Source organism: Macaca thibetana, chromosome 12, assembly GCF_024542745.1.
Source record: "Macaca thibetana thibetana isolate TM-01 chromosome 12, ASM2454274v1, whole genome shotgun sequence".
In the NCBI taxonomy this organism is placed as follows: Eukaryota; Metazoa; Chordata; class Mammalia; order Primates; family Cercopithecidae; genus Macaca; species Macaca thibetana.
This window is the reverse complement of record NC_065589.1, coordinates 5,017,346-5,038,601: the sequence shown is the minus strand read 5'-3', so window position 1 is coordinate 5,038,601 and position 21,256 is coordinate 5,017,346. Positions and strand designations below refer to the sequence as shown.

General features: G+C 49.6%; 1 protein-coding gene across 22 annotated transcripts in view; it reads left to right on the top strand.

Annotated features, from left to right (window-relative positions):
- Nucleotides 1–19,439: 19,439 nt before the first annotated feature.
- Nucleotides 19,440–21,256, top strand: part of LRRFIP1 (LRR binding FLII interacting protein 1) — a 168,891-nt gene continuing 167,074 nt past the window's right edge. For 21 of the 22 annotated variants that reach the window (XM_050751645.1, XM_050751642.1, XM_050751641.1 and 18 more), the window contains exon 1: nt 19,445–19,598. In XM_050751645.1, coding sequence (XP_050607602.1) covers nt 19,503–19,598 — 96 coding nt within the window. In that variant the 5' untranslated portion in view covers nt 19,445–19,502. Of the gene's footprint in view, nt 19,599–21,256 lie in introns of all 22 variants that reach the window. The other variant, XM_050751631.1, reaches the window with a different exon arrangement.

Here is a 21,256-nt window from a genome sequence, read left to right as displayed (position 1 = left end):
AGCAGATCAGGCCCTGCAGTTTACATGGGCAAGTCCTTCACCGCCCCTCGGGCCTCCATTGATGGATTCCTCCAGGGCCACACTGATGGCTCCTCCAATCCTGCTGGTCGCCTAAGTGCAGCGCATGCTCCCCAGAAAGGGTTCTCTTCTCCTTTCCTTAAGACAAGACCTGTGTCGTGAGGTCCTCTGCCTTTCTCAAGATACCTAAATAGTAGCTGATGGACCACATCACATTTGTGGACTTAAAATCAAGGAATATGGAAAGGTATCATTTATTAAGTGCTTATTACACTCCCTGCCCAGTGTTTACATAAATTATAAAATGACCAACTGTGATGTTCGTATAAATATACTTTTTTTTTTCATCCACAGTTTCTGGCTCATAACTCCCATAGCCCTTGTTACAGTTTTCTGTGAGAATGGTAGGTGTGCTAGTCCTGGGGGCCACCCTCAGGTAACAGAACCTCTCTGACCCTCTCCTGCCTTCCTTCTTCCTGCCACAAGGCAGGACTCTAACCTTCCCTCACTTTGCAGACTGTGGGTCTTCACACCCTCCCCGGGGTGGGTCCCGCCTCATACCATGGGGGAAGGAATGCTGACAACAGGAAGCTTCCATAAAAACCCAAGAGGACTGGGTTCAGGGAGCCGTGGAGAGCTGACTTCGTGGAGGTTCCCAGAGGCTGATGTGACCAGGGAGGACTTAGGAAGCCCCTTCCCCTTCCTTCACACTTCATACTATGCCTCTCTTCATCTGTGTCCTCTGTAACATCCTTTACAATGAGCCAGCAAACATAGTTATTCCCCTGAGTTCTGTGAGCTGCTCCAGCAAATTGATCAACCCAGAGAGGAGGTCATGGGAACCCCAACTTGAAGCCCATCTGTCAGAAGTTCGAGAGGCCCAGGCTTGTGACTGGTGTCAGGGGTGGGTGGCAGTCGTGGGGACTGAGCCCCCCAGCCAGTGGGATCTGGTGCTATCTCCAGGTGGACAGTGTCAGAATTGAACACCCAGCTGGGCCCCACTGCTTCATGTGTGGGGCAAACCCCACGCCTTTGGTCACAGGCGTCTTCTGTGTTGACGATTGTGGTGGTGGTGGTGGTGGTGTGAGAGAGGAAAAATGTGGTTACACACCAACGAACCAGGGAGGTGGATATTGTTATCCCCATTTTATGGATGAGAAAATTGAGGCTCAGAGAGATTAAGTACATTCCCCAGAGTTATGTAGCTACTGAGCAGGGATTCGAATCCACATCTTTCTTAACCTACCCCAGAGTCAAGTGCAAAAACCAGACCCTAAGAGGGAGGAAATAATGACCACTGCAGATGAAAGCCTCCTGTATATCAAGAAAAGCATGTGGATAAAACAAAATGCTGGGACTGTAACTGCCACAAACATGTGGCTTTAAAATCCTTGATTTATAAAATCAGCAACAAATGGACAAAGGCACAGCCAGACAGTTCGCTGAAAGCGAGTCCCAGGTGTGTGGGGAGCGCTAGCAGGAGCGTTCAGCCTCACCAGCGCGTGCGGACGCCGGTCAGCACGGAGGTCAGATCGGCAAAGCCTCCTCACGTCCAGGCTTTGGCAAAACAGTAGAGACCGTCCACCAACCGCGGTAGAGACTGTCCGGCAGTGCAGGTTTCTGGGAGGGCAAACCTGGGATGTGTAGCAATGAATTCAACGACAACATAGCCTTCGACTCAGCAACTGCACATCAAGAAAGGGAACTTTCGGAAAGCAGAATCCAGGAAGTGACTCGGTTCCGGAGTTCATCTGTCGCTCTGGGCTACACTGGATGCGCCAGTAAAATCACTCACCCTCATGCTCAGCCAGCAGCAACACACACAGTGAAAACCGTTCTGAAAAAGCAAAACTGAGAGCACCAGAAAGATACAGGAGGTGCGGGTGGGGGTTGGAATTCAGCTCGATTTAGATAAACACCTGAGACCCGAGATGTTGATGTCTAAGGATTATCTCAGCCCCGACCTATTTCAACTTCCTTTTCCTCTTTCTTTGGCTCCTCACTTTTCATTGAAATTGCCTGACTGGCCCACTAAGAACCAGGTTCTGGCCAGCATGGTGGCTCAGCCTGTAAGCCCAGCACTCTGGGATCGTGAGGCAGGAGGATGGCTTGAGACCAGGGGCTCGAGGCCAGCCTGGGCAACATAGTGAGATCCCCCAAATCTAAAAAAAAAAAAAAAAAAAAAACGCTTTTTTTAAATTAGCTGCCAGCTACTTGGCAGGCTAAGGCAGGAGGATCCTTTAAACCCAGGAGTTCAAGGTTGCAGTGAGCTATGATCACGCTACTGCACTCCAGCCTGGGCAACAGAGCAAGACTCTGTCTATAAAATATATATATATATAGTAATTTTAAAAAGAACCAAGCTCTAAAATGGACCTACTCCAGCACCTGGCCCATCCCAAGCCTGGAGGCTCATTGGAGGGGGCCACATGGGGGCCACTCCTTGTGAAGCAAGCACACCGAGGCCAGAGGCTGCTGGACCCACCTCCCCACCGTGGGCGAAATACGTGGGGGATATGTGGGGGGCCCTCATGTGAGATGCTCACTCACAGCCCCACAGGAAGGTCCAAACATGTGGAAAACCCATCTCCCAGAGAAAATGGACAAACGGCCGGGCACAGTGGCTCACGCCTGTAATCCCAGCTTTGGGAGGCCGAGGCGGGTGGATCACCTGAGGTCAGGAGTTCGAGACCAGCCTGGCCAATATGGCGAAACTCCGTCTCTACTAAAAACACAAAAATTAGCTGGGCATGGCGGCATGTACCTATAATCCCAGCTACTCAGGAGGCTGAAGCAGGAGAATCACCTGAACCCAGAAAGTGGAGGTTGCTGTGAGCCAAGATCACACCACTGCACTCCAGCCTGGGTGACAGAGTTAGACTCCATTTCAAAAAAAAAAAAAAAAAAGCAGAAAAACAGTGCTGCCCCCAGCCCTGTGTGTGACTTTGCCAGGGCTACTGTAACCACCTACCACAACCTGAGTGGCCTAAACAACAGGAATTGATTGTCTCACAGTCCTGGAGGCCAGAAGCCCAAGAAGAGGCCGGAAGGCGGCAGGGTGGATCCTCCTGGAAGCTCTGAGCAGAATCTGTTCCTTCACTGGGAATTCTTGGTGTAGAAGCATCACCATCGCCACCTTCATGTCACATGGCATGTGTATGTCTGTGTGTCTAAATTTACCCTTTTCATAAGGACACCGTCATATTGGTTTAGGGCCTATCCTGGTGACCTCCCCGTAGAGACCTTCTCCCCGGTTAAGATTACATTCTGAAACCCCATCTCTACTAAAAATACAAAATGAGCTGGGCATGGTGGCGGGCACCTGTAATCCCAGCTACTCGGGAGGCGGAGGCAGGAGAATCACTTGAACCCAGGAAGCAGAGGTTGCAGTGAGCCGAGATCACACCATTGTACTCCAGCCTGGGCGACAGGGCGAGACTCTGTCTCAAAAAAAAAGAAGCAAATTGGGCATTTACTCCAGGCCCTGTCCTTTGGGAGTTCCCAAGCCATATGGGAAGCTTTTATACTCTGGGAGCTTATACTGGGTTGAAGAGTGTCCCCACAAAATTAATGTCCACCTGGCACCTTAGAATGTGTCTTTATTTGGAAATTGACTCTTTGCAAACATGATTTAAGATGAGGTCATCTTGGTTTCAGGTGAGCCCTAAATCCAATGACTGGCTTCCTCATGAGAAAAGGGAGATTTAGACAAAGAAACGCACACAGAGGGAAGAGGCCACGGAAAGGCAGAAGCAGAGATTGGGTGATGGTCCACAAGTCAAGCAGCGCCCAGGACCACCAGGAGGACCAGAGGCCAGGAACGAATTTGCCCTTGGAGCCTCCAGAAGGAGCCGTGCCTGCCGACACCTTGATTCAGGCTTCTGGCCTGCAAGACTTGAGCCAATACATTTCTGTTATACACCACACAGCTTGTAGTAAGGTCTTATGGCAGCCCAGGAGACTAACACAGAACATAACCTAATGCATGCCCTTTGGGAGGTTATTAGCCTAACACAGAACATCTGACCCAGGCTGGGTCCTTCTGTGCACAGGCCCCGAGGGACTGCAGGGGTGACATGCCTGTGCCGTCGGCCCTGCATTAGATTCCCCCACCCCAGCCCGAGCTGATGAGTATCTGGCACCAAGTGTAACCAACATCAATAATGATCACAACACAAATGCACGGTCACCGTGTGCTGGGTGTTGTGCTCCAAGTGACCAACTGGACCATCATATTTTCTGGCAAAGCATTTGGCCATGACAGCGGAAATCAATAAGACAGACAGAGAAAAGGAACAGGATAGTAGGGTTGTGACAGCGGTGACACTCTAGAGAGGACGTGGATTCTAATTTGGCACCTAGAACTGAATTGCTTCAGGCTGGCTCCCATGAGACCTAGGCTATGGCTAGAATTCCCCAACAGAAAGTCCCCATCACCCTTGCAGCTGAAGAAGGGCAGGGGCTGAGGAAGCTGCAGCTGGGTAGAAGGGGGCTGAGCTGATACTGCAAAGCCCCATAGGTGATAGAAGCACTGGGCTCCAAGCAGGGGCCCTCGCGTGGGGATCACTCCCCAGCCACCACCTGGTTTTCCAGCCCTGCAGACAGAATGGGCTCCAGGGTAGCTCTCAGAACAAGAGAGCCTCCTCCTCTCCCCTCTGCAGCTGGAACCCCGAGCATCTGCTCCTAGTAAGGCCAGTCTGGACCCCACCTGGCATTCCATCCTGCAGACAGCGAGGTAGGTTTGGCAAGCACAGAGAGGTATCGGACTTGTCCTGATGGTCTTGGGTTTGGAGCTCACTGCACTCCTTGCTGGAATGAGCTGCTGGGTGAAGTTCACTCAATCTGTCAGAGGCTCAGTGCACCTATCTGTAAAAGTCAGATAAACCTGGGCCTAACCTGTGGGAGGGTGTGAAAATGAACCTCCTAAGAGCAGGTATGCACAGAGCTTGGCAATAGTAACTCAACGGTGTACGTTTGTTTTGTTTGTTTTTAAGACGGGGTCTCGCTTTGTTGCCCAGGCTGGTCTTGAACTCCTGGACTCAAGCAATCCTCCTGCCTCGGCCTCCCAAAGTGCTGGGGTTATAGGTGTGAGCCATTGTGCCCAGTCTCAACAGTGTATTTTGAAAAGTTCTTTGGTTGCAATTTACCAAACCAACTCAAGGTAGCTGGAGTAAAGGAGATTTTATTAGATGTCTGCTGAGGTTGATCATGGAGACCGGGGACAGCTGGGCCTGGAATCAGTAAGGGGAGAGCTGTCATCCCTGTGATGGGGATAATCTCTGTGTCTTTTGTCTGGCTGCTCTGCTTCTTTGTGCCCACAGCAGTCCACAGCTCAGGTGTTGAGAGGGGACCAGCCCTACCAGGCTGTCAGTCACTCCACCCCATCCCAAATTCACATGGGGTCATCAAGGGCTGGGAAGCTTGGGGAGGTAGGGGGAGGAGCGGGAAGCACATGAACAAACATGGTGGAAGGAGGAAGTTCTGAGCAAAGGGGAGTTCTCATAAGCAGAACAGAGATCCCACAAAGTGATGGCTGTTACTTTAATACTCATCATTAAACCATGCCTTGCCTGCAAACTCCAAAGCATGATGACTTACCTGGTCATGTACTATTTCAAGTTATCAGAACAAATGTACCTCATATGCATTCTGATTCCAGGCGGGAGGGAAAGACGCCAGTGGCTGTTCAGAAAGCCACAGGAAGCACCAAATAGGGGGCCCGGCTCAGTGGCTGGGTCACTCCGTTGCAGCCTTACAACGGGAAAGGCCCTGGGCCCATGTGTTGTCAGACAGACCCTGTATTCTGTTATCTCCAAAACTGGCCTCTGTGAATTCTCAACCTGTATGATGTGTTTCCAAGATAAGGGATCAAGTGGGTTTGGAATGACCATTCCTGGCATTCCTTTCTGGGGAGTCAATGCACAATTGCAAATCAAAGACCTTCAGAAGCCTCACGGTGGTGAGACCTGTTTACCTTTGTTCACTGAAGCATTCCCCAGAGGTACTGCAGTGGAAATGCGTTTTTCATAAAACACCTGTTGTCGTGCCCTGGAACGAGCACTGCCTGACACTAGCACCTCCTCTGGGCTGTCTCTGACAGCACATCCTGTCCTGACACCTTGTGCTGCCAAGAAACCCCATTCCACCCTCAGGCTCTGTTCTGAGAGCAGCCGTCCTCCCACTGCATTGGGAACCTTGCCCGGGGCCTCCTCCTCTGCCCTTGGTAATCCCGACAGTCCACACTGCTCAGCTTCATCACAGCATCTAACCCCTAGTTGCTCTTCTGTACACTCTGTGAATTTCCCATTTAAATTTATTCCCAGGACTAAACCTAACTCTCAGGAGCAACGTGACCAGCACAGGGCGGAGTCAACGCACCCTTCTCTTGCATAGTAGATCTCGTCCTTCGTTAAGGACTTATCAGAAACCTTCCCAAGCTCCCAGAACTGTGCCAGAAACTGTGGGGCCACACAGAAATAGAAAACAATCCCTGTCCTCAGAGAGCTTGTTGTCTATCGAGGAGCCCAAAGAGAGTTTCGCAAGTTAAATAACAATATAAAAATTAAATTGTTCACATCAGCATTAGAAGAAGTGTTGTGATAACAGCAGATGGTAAGCCCCTAAGACATAAGGGGCCACCAGAATCATCGGAAGCACTCAGCACCCAACCCCAACCCCCAGGAATGCTGTGGAGGCACTGGAAGAAAATATCAATTTAGAAACCAGGCAAGTGGAAGCAGAAACCTGGTCCGCTTCCATTTATCTTTTCTCCTATCCAGGTTCACTGGGAAGGATTCTTCTCCCTAAATACTGAAGCCTGAGCAGAAAATTATCCTCCCAGAACATAGCAGGGTCCAGAAGACATTTTCCAAGGAGGCAGAACTGGGGGGAAGCTGGAGTGAGATTGCACAGAGGAAGGGTTTTTATTCCAAGGATGACAACTGTGGGAGCCCCGATAACCACAAGATATGCTATAATGGGGCAAGAGAAAGGAGGGCCTTTCGAGTATCCTGGAGACGACTTTCCTTCACCTTGAGTTCAGCCAAAGAAGAATGCACCACTTCTCTTATTCCCAATGGTCACTCTGTGAATATTGGTTGAATTTGTGAGTTGAGTGAGTGAATGGGTGGGTAAATGAAAAATACAAAAGCAAAAAGGTCAGGCTTCCCACCTGGAGCACACAGGGACCAGCACAGGACTCAACGGCTATGTGAATGCAGGAACTGCCACATCCCTTTAGGAAATGAAACAGTTTGAAACAATCCGAGTATACTGTTTCAATGGCTTTTCCCTCAAACCCTTCATCAACCAGCAGGAAAAGACCAAAGCAAGTTCTAGCCCGAGACTGGGAAGCAGAAAGTTAATGAGCTACCTGACATTCTCTGTCTCCTCTCTCTTCTCTCTCTCTCTCTCTCTCACACACACACAGACACACACACACACACACACACACACTCACACACACACAAATATCTGTCTCCTTTCTCAGCCAGACACTGGTACGTCTTAGTCTTTGTCCCCTTATCTGGGCTTGCTCTGGAGGGCCGTCCTCTTTCTTGGGATCAGGCCTTGACCCATCCCACCTCCTCTCCACTCCAAGGCCAGAGGCCCTGCTTCTTTCTAGGAGGGGTATCTTATCTCTGTTCCATCACGGCAGACAGCAGCTTTGGTCAACAGCTAAGGTCTCTTGCTGAGCAAGGATCCTGACCCCCCTTCTGAGAGTGTACAGATGGGAGTCCCCAAAGAGGATGCAGAGACAGTTTAGAACTTCCACTCTTAACACAGTGAAACCATGGCAGTTGAAACGGAGGCTGCAGGGTCAGACTTCCTCTGCCCGGACTCTCCTCTGCTACAATTTCTACCTGTGGGAAGAAATCACATCCATCCTTACAGGAAGGGCTCCTTCCTGATTTTCCCACCAAGACGCAGCCATTGCACAGGATTGGTGATCTACACACTCATCACTCCTTTGACATCTTGAGACCTACTGAAGGCAGGGACTGTGCCTCATTCATCCCAGTATCTCTCCTTCCACACACTGCACACAGTAGGTGCCCTATTGTGCACTTACAGCGGCGCTGAGCTCTGTGCCAATGTACTAGACGGGGTGATTTCATTTGATCCTTTTGATGATCCTATCTTGCATTGTGATCACATTTCAGTGTAGGAAAAATCTTCCACAGGAAGAAAACCCATATCATCTTTGTTCTGCTTGAGGCCAGCCTGGATTTTATAAACTGTAGCTAATTTTATGAACTGTTCTTTGTCTGGGGATGTTGATAGAAAGAATTCTACTTGAGCACAGGATGCAAATGAGTAAGTGGCAAACTATTTTCCTATTATGTTCCTAAAATAGACTGGGAGCTGGCGCAGAACGCTTCAGATGGGCCTGTCCCCTTAAGCGTCGTTTATGGCTGAGACTAAAATTAGGCAAAGCCCAGGCCTCCCCAGAAGGTGTTCAATTGTTGGGTGCTATCTCAATGTGGAGAAATCTGAAGTGATTTTCTCATGAAAAAGTCTTCAGAGCATTATTCAGCACAACAAAAAACTTGATGAAATGTTTGTGCTATTTTAAAATTGGCAAGTCAAGGACATAGAGTGCTTTTAAAAGCCACTGCCAAAAATATGGTAAGCATCTTCCTATAACATTGAAAGAGATCTGAAACATCTGTGCTACATTTCCGTTCTGGAGGACTGCGGTTGAGTGATTGATAAGGATGGTGTTTTGCTCATGAAGACAGTGATTCCTCAAGGGGAAAAGCTGCTTAGCTACATGGGAATGGTGGAGGAACATCGTGATTCCATACTCAACATGCCCACGGGATGTAGGGATGTGTGTGAACTGTTGAAGGCTGCAGGAACCACCTTATAGCGAAAATCACCTGCGTGGCAGTTCATGGAAAAACAGCAGCAAAATCCACACCCAGCCTGACATACCCTGGCTCTGCCTCCTGGGTTACAGACACTCAGTGAGTGACCAGGAGTGCAGAGCGGCTCCTAACCACCACGGGCGATGGGATTAACTGTGATTAACTGGCAAAGGGGCAGGGGAAGAAGCGAGCTTCATGATCCTTTTCACAAATGAGACAGTAAAGCCAACCTGGGACTGTGGGTGAGTCACCTCCTTATCTTCGAGTCCTGATTCCTTACCTGTGGTTCTTCTGTAGCAGAACCGAATGCCATGGGTATCTGAGGCCCCGTGAAAATGGAGAAGGGGCAAATAGATGGAACTACTCCAACCCCCAAGCTCTCCTAGAAAACAGGAGTCAACTATGCAAAACACTAAATATGCCTCCAGAGCACCTGTTTATCCAGCACTGATTCATCTGGGTCTCCACAGCCTGGAGGAAGCGATGTGTCAGGCAGCCCCCTAAGTTATGGACCTTTCAATGTTTGTTATAATAAAACTGTAAGTTCAATATGACACCTAAAAGGCAAACACCCTCTTGTGTTGCTTGTGTTTTCACTGGTTTGGTTGTTTTCCCACCGTGATTTTTTAAAATACTCTTTTTTTAATTGAAGTATGATTTAGACGTAGTAAGAGGCATACATTTGAAGTGTGCACTTGCACATGCGACTTTTGGCAAACGTGTACATGCACACCAGTGAGGTGCCCAGTTTTAAAACTAAAGTGCCATCCTTCGGGAAGCCCCTTACAGCCAGATAAACTGCATGTGGTTACCCCACACAACCAGCACCTCACTGAAGATACGGAAGATTTCTATCACCCCCAAAATTTCCTTGTGCCCCTTTGTAGCCAACCCACCCACCCTCCAAAGGTCACCCCTCTTCTAAATTCTATCATCATAGCTTAGGTTTTTCCTGTTCTAGAATATCATAGAAATGGAATCATTCCATACATATGGTTTTGTGAGTGACTTCTTTCACTCAACACAACGTTTTTGAGGTTCATTCACATTGTTGCCTGTATTAGGGGTTCGTGTTATTGCCACATAGTATGGAATCCATGATTTAGCATAATTTGCCTATCCCCTCACCTGTTAATGGACATTGGATTGTTTTCAGCTTTTGGATATTGTGAATCAGATTTCCATGAGCATCCTTGTACCTATCTCTTTGCGGGAATGTTTTCGCTTCTCTTGGGTAAGTACTTAGGAGTTGAATGACTGGATCATAGGGTAGGTTATGTTTCCAAGAAACTCCCAAACAGCATTCCAGGCTGGCTGTGCAATGTTCCACTCCCACCAGCAATGCATGAGTGTTCCAGCTGCCCCGCATCCTCACCAACATGTGGTCTTGTCAGTCTTTTTAACTGTAGACATTCTAGTGGGTGTGAAGTTGTATCTTACTGTGGTTCTATTTTGCATATCCCTGATGATAAAAATGGTGAGCACTTTTCTTTATATCTCCTTGGCCATTTGTAGATCTCCTTATATGCGGTGTCTACTCAAGTCTCCAAGTCCTTTGCCCACTCTCTAAATGAGTTGTTTATCCTTTTCTAATTGACTTTTGGGAAGTCTTTCTATATTCTGGATACAAGTGCTGGGTCACATCCACATGTTGTGGATATTTTCTCCCGGTTTGTGGCTTGTGTTTTCATTTTCATAATGGTGTTTTGTAAAAGGCAGAATTCTAACATTTTGATGAAATTCAAGTTATCAATTTTGTATTTTATGGCTGGGCGCAGTGGCTCATGCCTATAATCCCAGCACTTTGGGAGGCCGAGGCAGACGGATCACCTGAGGTCAGGAGTTTGACACCAGCCTGACTAACATGGAAAGCCCTGTCTCTAAAAATACAAAAATTAGCTGGGCGTGGTGGTGGCCCCCTGTAATCCCAGCTACTTGGGAGGCTGAGGCAGGAGACTCACTTGAACCTGGGAGGTGGAGGTTGCAGTGAACCAAGACCACGCCATCGCACTCCAGCCTGGGTGATAGGGCGAGACTCCGTCTTGGAGATAAATAAATAAATAAATAAATAAATAAATAGTTGTATTTTGTGATTGTGCTTTTTGTTAATTATCCAAGAAATCTTTGCCTACCTCAAGGTTCCAAAGATATTCTCCTACATATTCTTCAAGAAACTTAATAGTTTTTGCTTTTAAGTTTAGGTCTAAACTTAATACTCTACACAATAAGCATCCTGATTTACTTATTGTGTATATTGTGGAGGAAGCACCAAAATTCGTTTCTGTCACGTAATGGTCCTGGCTTCATTTACTAAAAAAGACTTTTCTTTCTCCATGGAATTATTTTGGTGACTTGTCAAAATTCAGTTGACCACTGTGGGATCCTGAATCCCTGGAACCTGTTCTTTTAAAAAATACTGTTTCTCAGTTGTGAGAAGAGGCTTACACCTGTAATCCCAGCACTTTGGGAGGCTGAGGCAAGTGGATCATCTGAGGTCAGGAGTTCAAGACCAGCCTGGCCAACATGGTGAAACCCCATCTCTACTAAAAACACAAAAAATTAGCCAGGGTGGTGGTGGGCGCCTGTAATCCCAGCTACTCAGGAGGTTGAGGCAGGAGAATCACTTGAACCTGGGAGGTGGAGGTTGCAGTAAGCCGAGATCACGCCATTGCACTCCAGCCTGGGCAACAAGAGTGAAACTTCGTCTGAAAAAAATGTATATATGTATTGTTTCTCCTGATTTCAACTATTCAGAATTGTGGAAGTTTTTATTTATTTATTTTTATTTTTGAGCTGGAGTCTCACCCTGTCACCCAGGCTGGAGTGCAGTGACGTGATCTCAGCTCACTGCAACCTCTGCCTCCTGGATTCAAGCGATTACCCTGCCTCAGCCTCCTGAGTAGCTGGCATTACAGGCAGGTGCCACCATGCCTGGCTAATTTATGTATTTTTAGTAGAGACAGGGTTTCACTATGTTGGTCAGGCTGGTCTTGAACTCCTGACCTCGTGATCCTCGTGCCTCAGCCTCCCAAAGTGCTGGGATTATATAGGCAGGAGGCACCGCGCCCAGCCGAAAAATTTTTTTTTTTTTTTTTTTTTTTGAGACGGAGTCTCACTTTGTCGCCCAGGCTGGAGTGCAGTGGCCGGATCTCAGCTCACTGCAAGCTCCGCCTCCCGGGTTTATGCCATTCTCCTGCCTCAGCCTCCCGAGTAGCTGGGACTACAGGCGCCCGCCACCTCACCTGGCTAGTTTTTTGTATTTTTTTTAGTAGAGACGGGGTTTCACCGCGTTAGCCAGGGTGGTCTCGATCTCCTGACCTCGTGATCCGCCCGTCTCGGCCTCCGAAAGTGCTGGGATTACAGGCTTGAGCCACCGCACCCAGCCTGAAAAAATTTTTTAAAGAAAACAGTTTTTTTTCTCTCTCTTTCCAGTTTGGGTAATTTTTTTGACCAGGCTTCAAGTCCACGGATCTTTTCATCTACGTTATCCGACCTGTTGTTAATATTACTCAATAAATTTTTAATTTCAAATATTATACTTTATAGTTCTACAATTTCCATGTTTAAAATTCCCAGATCTCTGCTGGCATTCCCTCTCTTTTCATCAATTATATCCATCTTTCCCATGGTTATTTTATATGACTTATCTGCTAATTCCAACATCTAGGTCATCTGTGAGTATTTCTCAATTGACTATTTTTCCTCCTGCCCCAAGTCTCATTTTCCTGATTCTTCTTGTCTAGGAAGTCTCTGTCTGTGCTGTACATGGTCGGCAACGCTTTACAGGGGATCTGGACTATGGACTGTTCTCTTCTTCTGAAGCGTGTTGAATTTGCTTCAAGCAGGCAGTTAATAAATACACCTCCATCCTGCGTCTTGTCTTCGTCTTACTGAGACTTGGCTCTAGGTTTGTGCTCATTTTGTTTTGTCATGTTGTGTTTTTTTGAGATGGAGTCTCGCTCTCGTGGCCCAGGCCGGAGTGCAATGGCGCAATCTCGCCTCACTACAACCTCCACCTCCCAGGTTCAAGCGATTCTCCTGCCTCAGCCTCCCAAGTAGCTGGGATTACAGGTGCCTGCCACCACACCTAGCTAATTTTTGTATTTTTTAGCAGAGACAGGGTTTCACCATGTTGGCCAGGCTGGTCTTGAACTCCTGACCTCAGGTGATCCACCCACCTTGGCCTCCCAAAGTGCTAGGATTATAAGTGTGAGCCACCGCATCCGGGCCCATTTTGGTTTTTCTGTCATAGCCCCTAGTCCTGTGTCTCACTATTAAGTCAGTCTTCTGAGATTTCAGTGGAAAGACTCTCTAACTTGGTAGGACTTGAATTCCTGAGTTTATCTCCCCAGCACTGGGCTGAAATCTCTGCTCAGCTTTTTCAGGCTTCCAGCTGTTGCCTCCTTCTGCATGTCCTGGCATCTCACCACACACATGTGTAGTTCGGGACTCAGCTATGGATTCTGGTTAAGTTAGTATGCAAATCTTGAGAGCCAACCTTCTATGGTCCCTCTTCTCTGGGATCTTCCCACAATTTCCAGCTGCACTTATAGCCCCAGACCCAGACATCTAACTCCTCAGTCGAGTCATTCTCAAGCCCTCCCAACGTGCCTTGCAGGCTGGGGTATGTCCTCTGGGAAAGCAGACATCTTCCTATTTACTTCTCTTCCTTCAAAGGTTGTGTCCACTCCAGTCCCAGTGTGTATTTGTTTACTCCCCAGAGCCTCCAGAGGGCTGTTTTCTAGACTTTGTTTGAGGTTCATGATTGTTGAAAGGAGGGTTAGTTTCCTATAAGGTTTACCCTATTGCTGAAAGTCCTGTAGCTGAAAGTCCTGTCACCTTTTTTTTAATCCAATTGAATTAATAGTTAATAAATCCCATGTTAGGTGAAAATTGATTACATTGCTAGTCAATAAGTACCTACATTTGCATCATTACTCTTCCCCAAGTAAAAAGAAAATTGGTTTTCACATCCTATTTGATATCGTACTTTAAAAAAGGATTCTTCATTCAGTCAAGCCACATGTTCTAAGCACCCATGGGTCCGTAATCCAGAATAAGGCTCTCTGAGGGATGGAAAGGCAATCTTGGTCCCAGCTCTCAGGAAGCTGTCCCAAGAGAGCTACTCAAAGGTGCTCTAGGGGTTTGGCTACAGAATTGGCACTGTGTACCAAGGACCCGCCACCCTCAGCGAGTTTCCCAGAGGCACACATGGCGTGTCCCAATGTGTCCCAAGCCTGACATCCTTCTACCAGGCACGTTCCTGCTGCAAAATTCCTGGCACCCAGTAGCACTTAGTGAACATGAAATTTTATGACAATAACATTTAAAGCAAATAATCTCACAAACTTCAGCACTGTGACTATCACTAATCACGCGCGAACTGATGCCTTTCACACCTGCTGGTACCCTCCAGAACTGCGGCAGCAGCCGCCCGAGAGCCATTCTGCAGTTCTGATGCCAGCATGATGAAGCGTATTGCAGAAGATTATTCTGGCTTTTGTAGATAGTGGATTAAATTGGGACAGTGTAGAATGGGAATTCAGATAGCCCATGGATGGACTTCAAAATATCACCCTCTAAAATTGGACTCAAATTTCATGTTCAGATGCCCATTTTCCCCACTGTAAGAGGAATCCAACTTTCATCAGATTCTTGCATCAATTAAACTCATTCTTTATTGCCAACACACACACACACACACACACACACACACACACACACACGAATTCCTCGTCTATAACTTTTTTTTTTTTTGAGAGGGAGTCTCGCTGTTTCCCAGGCTGGAGTGCAGTGGCCCGGTATCAGCTCACTGCAAGCTCCGCCTCCTGGGTTCAAGCGATTCTCCTGCCTCAGCCTCCTGAGTAGCTGGGATTACAGGTGTAAGCCAGGCACCTGGCCTTAGAACCCAGATGTTTTTGATAATGGAAATGATCCGTAAGTATTTTTAACCCCCCACAAGCATTTGCATATTTATATATAAATTATGTTCCTAGTCTATCATCATTAGTTAATAAAGGCACAATATCCACTTAGAATGAAGTTAATCATTAATGATAGGAAACGTAAATTCATATGTAAATAGTTTTGACGGTTACTAAATGTTCTTGTCCTGTCTGATAACCTTATACTGAGGCCAGTGAAGAGCTCCTACCTGACCTAAGAAACCAGTCTCTCAATTTTCTTGTTTATTTGTGGCTTTTGGGAATCTTTTAAATCTTTTGAAGCCATTTATCTACTCTTTGAGTTTTAGTTAAAACTAGGTTATGCAATCCATAAATCCATTTAACCTGGTCCACCGAAATACATCAAAATATGCAAAAAAATGATATAATGAGAGAGCATGCCACTGCCAGCCCCTGAAATGCCTTGAGTGACTGCTTGAAATGAGCTTATAGATCAAAAATTAGTAACATTGGATTTCTAACGTTTAGTTGAAGATATATATAACAGAAATTCTATATTTGCTTCCCCTTCCCCATAGATTGTCTCAGGCACCCTACCCTGGAGACACCAAGTCCAGAAGGCGACTTATGCTAGTAATCCACAAATGACGTATAAGAGGGACCAGCTGCAGACCTTGGTGGTATCAGCAAACATACCAAAGGAGGATCAAAATGATCAGATAGAGATGAAGGAAAAGACCAACTGGGTATTTGATCGGATTTAGTAGAGAAAGGAGAAAGGATTTCAAAATGGTTCCAAAGTTTTTACTCCAAGAAACATGAAAAAGTTACTGGAAGTGGTGGTGTCCTGAGAAGGAAGAGGCATTTATTGGGGCAGGCATCATCCACTGTTGTATTTTGGAAGTGCTGTGATTGAGCTACTGAAAGATGCACCTGAAAACATCCAACAGGACAAAGGAGACACGCCATTCACCTCCTGAGCATCACGAGGGCCCTGACCTCAGCCAGCCACACTTCTGGGCAAAGTGCTGGCTCCAAGTTCCATGCATGAGAGATGGCTCTCTTCTATAGGTCCTTCAGCATTCCTGGGGAGGGCTGCAGTTCTCCTGCCCTGCTCCAGCTGTGATCCAAAGCAGGGCTTTCCATCCTCTGGGAACTGGAAGAGCAAGACCGGAGTGCTGGTAAAAGAGGTTTGAGGTAGACCCACGTGGATGATGCTCTCAGTGGACCCAGAGTGAGTCACATTATGGCCCACGTGATGGCTCAGATGGCTCTCTGCCTGAGAAGCTTGAGTCCTCATGCAGACTGGACGCCTCTGCATAGCTGCTCATCAACTTCCTTTCCCAGCCAGCCCACAGGGCTTACCCCCTGAGCTCCTGAACAAAGGCAAACCTGTGCTGGGGATGGCACCTCTGTGTGATTTCCCTTGCCAAGGCTTCCCTGGCTGCTTCCGCTTTCTCGTGGAGGCTTCCTGAAGGTGGCATCTGTATTTTTGTGAAGGGACTTGATACCAGGCTTGGAGATGAACATGTTAATTCTCTGGCCCTGGACATCAGATCTGTGATATAGTTTCTCAATTTCCTGCTCTGAAGTAAACCCTGGTGGGCAGTGTCATCATCTGGAATAGGAGAAGGGCTACGCGGGAGGGGTCAGTAGTGCTGGTGGCAGAGGCCAGTCTTCTCAGTGGAAACAGGTTCATGCACATCCACGCAGGGAGGGCCGAGGGTCGAGGGTGGAGGAAACACCACAACTTTTTGGTGAACCCGTGGATCAGCATGATGGAGTCTTGTAGGTCTTTATCTTCCTCCAGGAGGCACCCCAAGCACAGAGAAGACCCACCAAGCTGTGTAATGTTGCTGTCTACTCCCCTCTGCCCAGGCAGGAACTGCTGTTCACTATTCATTCCAGACCTGGGCATTCGAGGACAGGAGCTGCAAGGATGATTGATTGATTGCCTGTGTGTGAAGCCCTGGAAGGGCTCTTGCCTAGAATACTGTCCCTACCCCGACAAAGTAGAGGCCATGGTCTGGATGGTGGTGGCCCCCCCCATTCATATGTCAAAACCTAACCTTCAACGCAAGGTGGGGCCTGCAGGTGACCAGGTCCTGAAGCAGAGCCCTCATGAATGCAATGAGTGCCCTTACACAAAAGCCTGGAGGGAGCCCATCTTCCACCATGAGAGGACACACAGAAGGTGCCATCTGTGAGGAATGGGCCTCAACCAGACACTGATTCTGCTGGAGGCTTGATGCTGCACTTCCCAGCCTCCACAGCTGTGAACAATACATTTCCGTGGTTTTGTAAATGGCCCCTGTCTAAGGTGTTCTGTTGTAGCAGCACAAAGGAACTAAGACAGTGGGCACCCATATTTCCATTTAGAGGTGGGAACTGACTCTGAAGTGAGAACCAGTCCACTCTGAGAGCACATCGCCAGGGGAAGAGGACTGTAGCCAGGGAGTTGTGATGTCATGGGGCCATCGGAGGACCCAGCAATGTTGTTTCTGATGATTCCTAAAAAGCGGCTCTTTTCTGGAAGCGGACAGGTGATGGGGGAGGGGCAGGAAGCTGAATTCACCACAGTGTCGGAGAACACCGTCTACCAGCGGGAGCTGTTCAGACACACCTCTGGCCACTTTTTCCCCGCAGCAGTGAATCTCCTGTTTCTGGACAACAATCTGACAGGAGAAGTCGGGAGGAGGGTTCCACAGGTTCAACCACTGCACTCCACTAAGCAACTGGCACAGCCAATCCCCAGTGAAGGCTTAAAGATGAGGAAGATGGGGTCAGTGCCTGCCCTTCTGGCCTCAACAGATCAGGATGGAGGATTTAGGTGTTAATAAAAAGTGGCTCAAAGTTCCAGTGAAGGACAGGGAGCAAAGGGAGACATCTTTTAGAAAGGAGACGTTGGAACTTGGATTTGGCTTTAGATAAGGAGCTCCAGGCATCTCAAGTCAGCCCTGAGAGGCAGTGGCCATGTCTGCCTCTCTGACAGCTACGCCCCAGCCTCCAGCTCAGCAGCTGGCAGGCAGCAGGTGTGCGTGCATGAATGAGTGAACTCACGGGAACCAGTCTCAGCAGAGACGCGCAGTCGCCACAGTGCCCCAGGGGTTAGGAAACAGTGAGTAGCCACCAGCAAGACCAGGGCAGCGCAAGAGGCTGCGGCTCAAAGTTTCCCCCAAGGAGGACCATGTCACTTAAGGAGTATGGCCTCTGAAGTAATATGAATATGGCCTGGAAGATTCAGTCAACACTTATTTCCTTAGTGCCTACAATGTGCAGGTGCAGTACCATGAATGAGGCCACAGTCAGCCCTGCCAACTCACCTGCATCAGCTCAGGCACCCAGAGCAATGTCACCTGGATCTGCCCTCCCTCCCATGTCACTGGACTCACTGTCTTTTCCCTGCAATGAAACCTCCAACAGCTGCCACTATCACTGCGGGTGGAGGGGCCCCCTTCCTTTCCCACCTCCATACAGCTTCCAGGCTACATCCCTAAGAACCCAAAGCAATCTGGACACATCACTTGGTTGGAAATACACCAAAATGTTAACTGTCCCTAACACTGGAGGAAAAACATCACAGGTGACTTCAGTACAGCCTCCCCTCCTCTTCCATCACTACCCTCTTCCCATTCTTCCCCAGGTCCAGCCACACTGAAGTTCTCCCCATACCCCAAACACACCAGTAATTTTCCCACCCAGTGCTCCTGCGGTGCCCTAAGCAGGGGTTTTTAACCTTTACCTAATCCTCCGATTTGATTTACTTTTAAATCCACCTCTGGAGCATTGACTGTGAGCTTCAGAGAGCGCAAGTAAGTTCATTACTTTTTCAACAAGTAGGAGAGAGCTGCCATGCACCTGCCCCGATCCTAGAGGCTGTAGACCCACGAGAGAAGTGACAAGTCCTTGATCTCAGGGGGCAGACAGCGGGGAGAAGGATGGATGCCAGCACGAAGAACACGCGTGTAAAGACAGAAACGCACACATCCACATCATATTCCCAGAGCCTGTGAAGCCGGCGCCCAGGAGGCTGGCCAAGGTCACAGGAGCCGGCGGTGGTGGCGGGCGGATCCGAGCACATCTCGGCCTGACCCCAGAGCCTAGCTCTCACCCCGGCGAGGGACTTCCACCCCGACTCACCGACTCACCGCGGAATGGGGAGCGTCAGGCCGAAACATATCCTGTGCCCACCCCTCCGTGCAAACACCTCAAGGCAACCCAAGCCCCTTAAAGCCTTCCTACCCCCAGCTCTCCGGTGGGTAGGTCCCCACTCAACCGGTGCCCACCGCCCTGAGGCGCATCGCTCCGCGATTACCGGCCCGCCAAACAGTCCCCGCGGAGTCCACCCTCCGGGGCTCCCGGTCCCTCAGGTCCCGCGTGCCCGGCCCTGGGCATCCCCAGCGTCCCGGTGGTATCGGACCCCCATCGTCTCTGACACCTGGCGTCTCCGCCCCCCACCCCCGTCCCCCGCCCCGTCCCGCCCCGCCGTCGCTGGTCCCCGCCGTCCCTGGCCCCTGCTGCGGACCTCCGGCTCTGGCTTCCCCCGGGTCCCCGCGGCCCCCGTCCCCCCGCGTCCCCGCGTCCCCGGCCCAGCGCCCGCTGACGCCATGACGCCGCGGCGGAGGGAGGGGCTGGGGCCGGGGCCGGGCAGGGGCGGCGCGAGCGGCTGGAGCAACGGGCCCCGCGGCAGCTGCGGGCGACGCGGTCGATGGACATGGGCACCCAGGGCTCGGGGCGCAAGCGGCTCCCCAATCGGGAGCGGCTCACGGCGGAGGACGACGCGCTCAACCAGATCGCGCGGGAGGTAAGCGCGCCGGGCGGGTAGCCGGGGGGCGCGGGGCGGGCGCGGGGGCCGGGCGGCTGTCAGGGTCTCTCTGGCGTCCGTCTGTCCCGCTGCGCGTCTGTGCCACTGCGCGTCCGGCTCCAGGCGGGTGGGCCGGGCAGGCGAGCGCCGGGGCGCTGATCCCCGGGCGCTGCGCCCCGGCCCCGATCTCGGCGGCCTGCGGACCCGGCACCCGTCCTCCAGCCCCGGGCCCAGCCCGCAACGCTGCGCGCCCTCCCCCACCCCGGCCCCCGTTGGCCGCTGCGCCCTCCGGAGAGGACCCGGGGGCCGCCAGCGCGCGTGGTGGCCCGGGCTGGCCGGGCGGGGGCGAGCTCCCCGCTTTGTTGTGCCGCACGGGAGGAGGCAGGGGCTTAGGCCCGACCTGGAGGCAGTGGACGGTCTCCGGAGGCCACATGGCCCTGCCGAAATGGCCGAGTTGCTCAGGTGACCATTTGTCATCCATCCATCGATGTCACTCAAGGTGCAGCTCAGAGATGAACTTGGGGATCACTGTGAATTTTCTTTCAGGACTGAGCCTGCAAACGGGTCCAGGCACACTGAAAGGTCTTCATTAAAGTTTCCTGGGCAGAGTTTATTGTAACTAAGATCATGTTTGGTGATTAACTTTACCTGTGACTAATTGAAGGCACACTAGAAGTGGGTATTTGTACAAATGCCTTTTTTTTTTTTTTTTTTTTTTTTTCCTCCCGCAAGAATTCTACCTTAAGGCTAAAGAATGTACATGACATCCAGAAAGTCGTACAGGGACGGCTTTTCCCGTTGGGAAAAGGGGAGCCAATAGGTTGCGGCCCCAGGGGGACAAAGGAAGCTTAATTTTTGACAGTGTTCCCTTTGTACCGTTTGAACTCTGTGCCAGGTGGGTGTATGAACGCAAAGAAAGTCTCTGCCTTGCAGCCCGCCTCACAGGTTCTCTTCCGTGTTGGGTATGATGGCGAGCTTTTCCACATGTGATTCTTCCCACAGGAAACACCTCCAAGCCATTTGGACTGTAGTGTCTGGCTACATCGTCAGATATTCTGGGGGATCAACTCTGTAACCAATCCTTAGGTGTTTGTAGTTGTAAATACCTGGTTTTGCTCTTACGGACATGTGGCAGTCAATCGGTATTTGTTGAATATTGAGTGAATAGACTTCTGTTTCTCTCTGTATGATACAGAAAAGGGCTTTCCAGGTAAACCCTTATTCACTGCTGGAAGCCCACCGTGACCTCCAGGAGACCTTCCAGACTCTCAGCCCTCTCATATCGCACCAGGCCTAAGTCTCCCTGGTTCCATGGCCCTCCATGGCGTGCCCACACCTGGCATGGCAGTCAGAGTACCTTATCATTATTTGTTCACCTGTAGAAGGTGACACCCAGACAGGAAATATCTTACTTTTGTATCCCAAGAGCTCAGCACAGAGCCAGGCACATACTAGGTGTTCATCAATGTCTGTTACATTAATTAATAAACAAAAGAAGTACAAGGCATTTAAAGGACCTTTGGCTAAATATAGACATTTGCTAAATATAGTAGCTTGAGTATAACTCCCTCCTGTGAAGACAGTCATTTATGTATGCATTTGACCACAGCGCCTAACAAGTGTTCCCTGCAAGGGCCAGAGGTGGCCAGTGAATCGCA